The 3,817-nt window shown below is 37.6% G+C and overlaps 1 protein-coding gene across 1 annotated transcript; it reads left to right on the plus strand.

Annotated features, from left to right (window-relative positions):
* The first annotated feature begins 229 nt into the window (after positions 1–229).
* On the plus strand, positions 230–2,660 carry LOC116411710 (traf2 and NCK-interacting protein kinase-like). The gene is made up of 7 exons (XM_031904502.1): positions 230–315; positions 434–524; positions 748–863; positions 1,103–1,157; positions 1,367–1,445; positions 1,951–2,100; positions 2,635–2,660. The coding sequence occupies exons 1-7, from the start codon at positions 247–249 to the stop codon at positions 2,654–2,656; spliced, it is 582 nt and encodes a 193-aa protein (XP_031760362.1). The 5' UTR covers positions 230–246; the 3' UTR covers positions 2,657–2,660.
* The last annotated feature ends 1,157 nt before the right edge of the window (positions 2,661–3,817 follow it).

Genomic DNA, 3,817 nt, shown 5'->3' on the forward strand with positions numbered 1-3,817 from the left:
TTATGCAAGGCAACATTTTGGATACGAGATGGAGATACTTTCCAAGATAGAGATTCAATATCTTCTGGCCATTAAATGTATTTGAAAATCTGGGAGGGAAGTAAGAATGCCTGTATCCAATGTGTGAAGCCAATACCCAAACTTATCAATAAATCACAATTATATATGTTCCTATATTATATACATTTGTTCTTTGTGTTATAGATTGCTATGGAAATGTGTGCTGGAGGATCTGTATATGACCTAATGGGCACCAAGAAGCAATATTCCCTAGGAGAAAGGTGGATTTCTTATATTTGCAGAGAGGTGTTACAGGTATGTCACATGTTAGCCTCCTCGGTACTACTCTGGATATTTGTTTAAGAAATCTAAATGTTATTACTTCAAGAGCATGAAAAATATTTATATTTTCACGTTTGTATTCATTTTCCAGGGCCTTTGTCATCTGCAAAAACTCAAAATTATCCATCACGATCTAAAACCTGAAAATCTGATGCTTACGAAATATGGAGATGTAAAAATAGGTAAGTGGCGCTTAGAATTGGATGTAGAATGGATGTTGTGCAGCGCAAGTCAATATGAATCTAATGTGTTTTATTGTTTGGTTTTCTCTGCCCATTTAATCCTTCAAAAATAATTTTTTTAAAAAAGAGTTTTCCTTTAGGAACTGCTTATAAATGAAATGATTATTTATTTTGTAACATGTGAATGAAAATTCTAAGTCACATTTTTGTCCTACTATTTTAGTTAATTTTGAACATGCAACAATAGGAGAAAAGAGCGATAGCAGCGCTGGAACAGTATGCTACATGGCACCAGAAGCACTTGGCTGCTTGCGTAAGAGTGCCGAGTATGACTATAAGGTATAGTGATGTCTTCTCTCTTACTTTCTATTTAAGAGCAAATGACACCTTTATCTAAAATATATGTAACCTATACAAGGAACTGAAAACAAAGTTTTGCTCACCCACTTTATATACCCCTCTCATAACAGCAAAACCAAAGTTTTAAGTTGATTTTTGTTGTTGTCTGAATGATCTGTAACTGGAATTGTGTCCTGTGTTTCTCTAATTGTTGACTTTCCCCCATATTTTTATTTTAGGCCGATATATGGTCTTTGGGGATCACAGCCATCGCTATGGCACAAGGATATCCCCGTAAGTATACCCCAATAGTTCTTGCCATGTTTGTGTACCTTAACACATAAAGTTTTTTTTAAGGAAGGTCAGCTGGCATTTAGGTGCCATGCTGTAACATAAAATAATGCTGTGTCCAATGTATATTAAACAATTAACATTATTAGTGAAATAGTATAATTATTAGTCAACGTGTTCTAATAATCTAATACCAATTTCCTACAACCTAGCATACAGCAACGAACCGGAAAAGAGAGTGATCAAAAAGATCATTTTTGGTCCAGCTCCAGTACTAACATGGGACAGATGGTGAGTTATTTCGATAGAAACATGCAAACAGAGTGAGGGGGAGATAGGGAAATAGAAAAGAAAGTAAGGGTGGAGAGGTTGGGGGGATTGACAAGGGGGTAAGGTGATTTACAAATGAAAAAGAGAAATGGGGAAATTGAAAATGGGAGATTACAGTGAGGGGTGGGAAAAATAGAAAAGGTGAAGTAAGGATGGAATATAAAAGAATGACATAGAACCTAGGAAATAGTTATAACTTTTGAATGCAGCATCTCATGCTCCGCTTCAGAGCTTTGTGTTGGTATCTGGCAATACAAATTTACAAAAACAGGATGACAGCACCTGTGTTGCACATACATGCACCCTAATAGGTTAATAGTAAACAGCAACAGTCAGCAAGTAACTGTAACAGGGGGGCTTATAGAATATTCAGGGCACAGGACTGTGCTGATGAGATCTGAGTCTATGAATTGCCTTTTATTATAGTATAAAACATAAGTAATGGTTTAACATCTTTTTTTTTCAGGAGTGACACTTTCCACTCTTTTGTTGACAAATGCCTGCAAAAAAATCCTAACAAGAGACCAACTGCAGAGAAGCTTTTGTTACATCCCTTCATCACAGATATCGGTGATGTAAAGGGTGTAAAATGGTGCATTTCAAAACATCTGGAAATGTAAGGAAAATTACTCTTTTTATATTATTGTTTAATTGATGTTTATAACTATCTACTCTCCTATTTACTTAAACAAAATTCACTAACTTTCATACATGTACAATAATGTACAATAATTCTGTAACTGAAGCCCCAATAATAAGGGCCAGGGCCGGAACTAGGGGTAGGCAGAAGAGGCAGCTGCCTAGGGCGCAACGATTGGGGGGCGCCAGGCAGCAGCCTCTCCTACCTACCCCTAGTTAATCTTTGCATCACGCCGCTTCGAATTGCACGCCACGCACGAGGGGGGTGCGAAGTAGCGGTGCAGGGGTGAGGTAGCCGAGGGTGCCCCTGATAAGGGCTTAGATTGTTTTAGGGCATGGGTCAATATACTAGGCTATAAAAGAGAGGCCCCCAGGGTGAGGTGGGGGAAAATGTTGGGTAGTTTTAGTTGACCTTTAAAATAACAGCAAAATGCATGTCAGATAAACAAATAAATAAATGCAGGATTATTTGAAATATTTTGTGGCTAACAACAAACAATATTACTCTCAGGACACAAGAATCACAGCTATAAAGAAGAAATGAAAAATTGAATTTGATGATGAAAACATCTACAACATCGGAATCAGAACAAGAAATCAGGGCAGCCATCGGGGGAGGGACGGGGGCACAACGTTAGGGGCCCCAGATGTTAAACGTCTACTGGGCCCCATTAAGAAATGTTGGTTCCGATGGCTGCCCTGCACGAAACACCTGTAAACAAATTCATCCTGTTCTCGGATGAGTTTTCTCTTCTTGATAAACAACTTTCTATAAGGACTTAGAGACAAAGGAAAGAAATGCGGAATTCAGAAGAGAACTATATTTTTCTTTGATTTGACAAAATTATTTTTGTCTTTTCAAATGCTGCTAAATTTGTTTTAATAAATCGAAATAAAGAATAAAAAAAGACATAAATGTATTCAGTGCATCCATAATTGCTTTCTTATATACTGACAAACTTCTACAGTGTCGTTTTAAATGATTTTGCATACTGCATTTATTATTAGGAAGATAGAGAATGGAGGGTGGGAGATGCCCATATTCAGACCCAGCACAACCATAATTTAACCTAATGTAACTCCTTATACTCCTCACAGGGGGGTGTTTATATTTTTAAAATGAAAAGTCCTAGGTCTGGGTACATTTCAGATGCTAACCTTGGGGTATTGCCCAAATCTGTAATTAGCTGTGATCTTCTTGTGGATTGTGTCAATAGCTGCAACTTAGATAAGTCAATCAAAATTGAACATTAATGCCAATATTGGTGCTGCCAAAAGTGATGGCATCACCAGGTTCCCTCCAACAATGTCATCCGGCGCAACATGACAGATTGCAGAGCACTGACTGACTTTTGAACCATCTCACTCCCTGTCCTCAGTGCGTGCTGGACTGTGGGTGAGATGGTTCAAAGCTTAGTGAGTGCTGTGTAATCTGTCATATTGCACCAGACAACATGCACAGTACTGAGTAAGAGGAGCTCTCTTATAGTAGTTTAGACAGATAAGCTATGTTTTATGTTTTTTAGATGTAATTTGCATTCAGTGGCCAGCGTATTTTATTCACTAAGTCGGCAGCAAGGGATAAATAAGACTTTAGAAAGTATGCGGCAATAACAAAGGAGTTGCACAGCTGGGTTGAAATATTAAAAAGGAAAATGGATGAAAGATCTAAATAAGGAATAGGATTAATGAGG

Source organism: Xenopus tropicalis, chromosome 6 (assembly GCF_000004195.4).
Source record: "Xenopus tropicalis strain Nigerian chromosome 6, UCB_Xtro_10.0, whole genome shotgun sequence".
NCBI lineage: Eukaryota > Metazoa > Chordata > Amphibia > Anura > Pipidae > Xenopus > Xenopus tropicalis.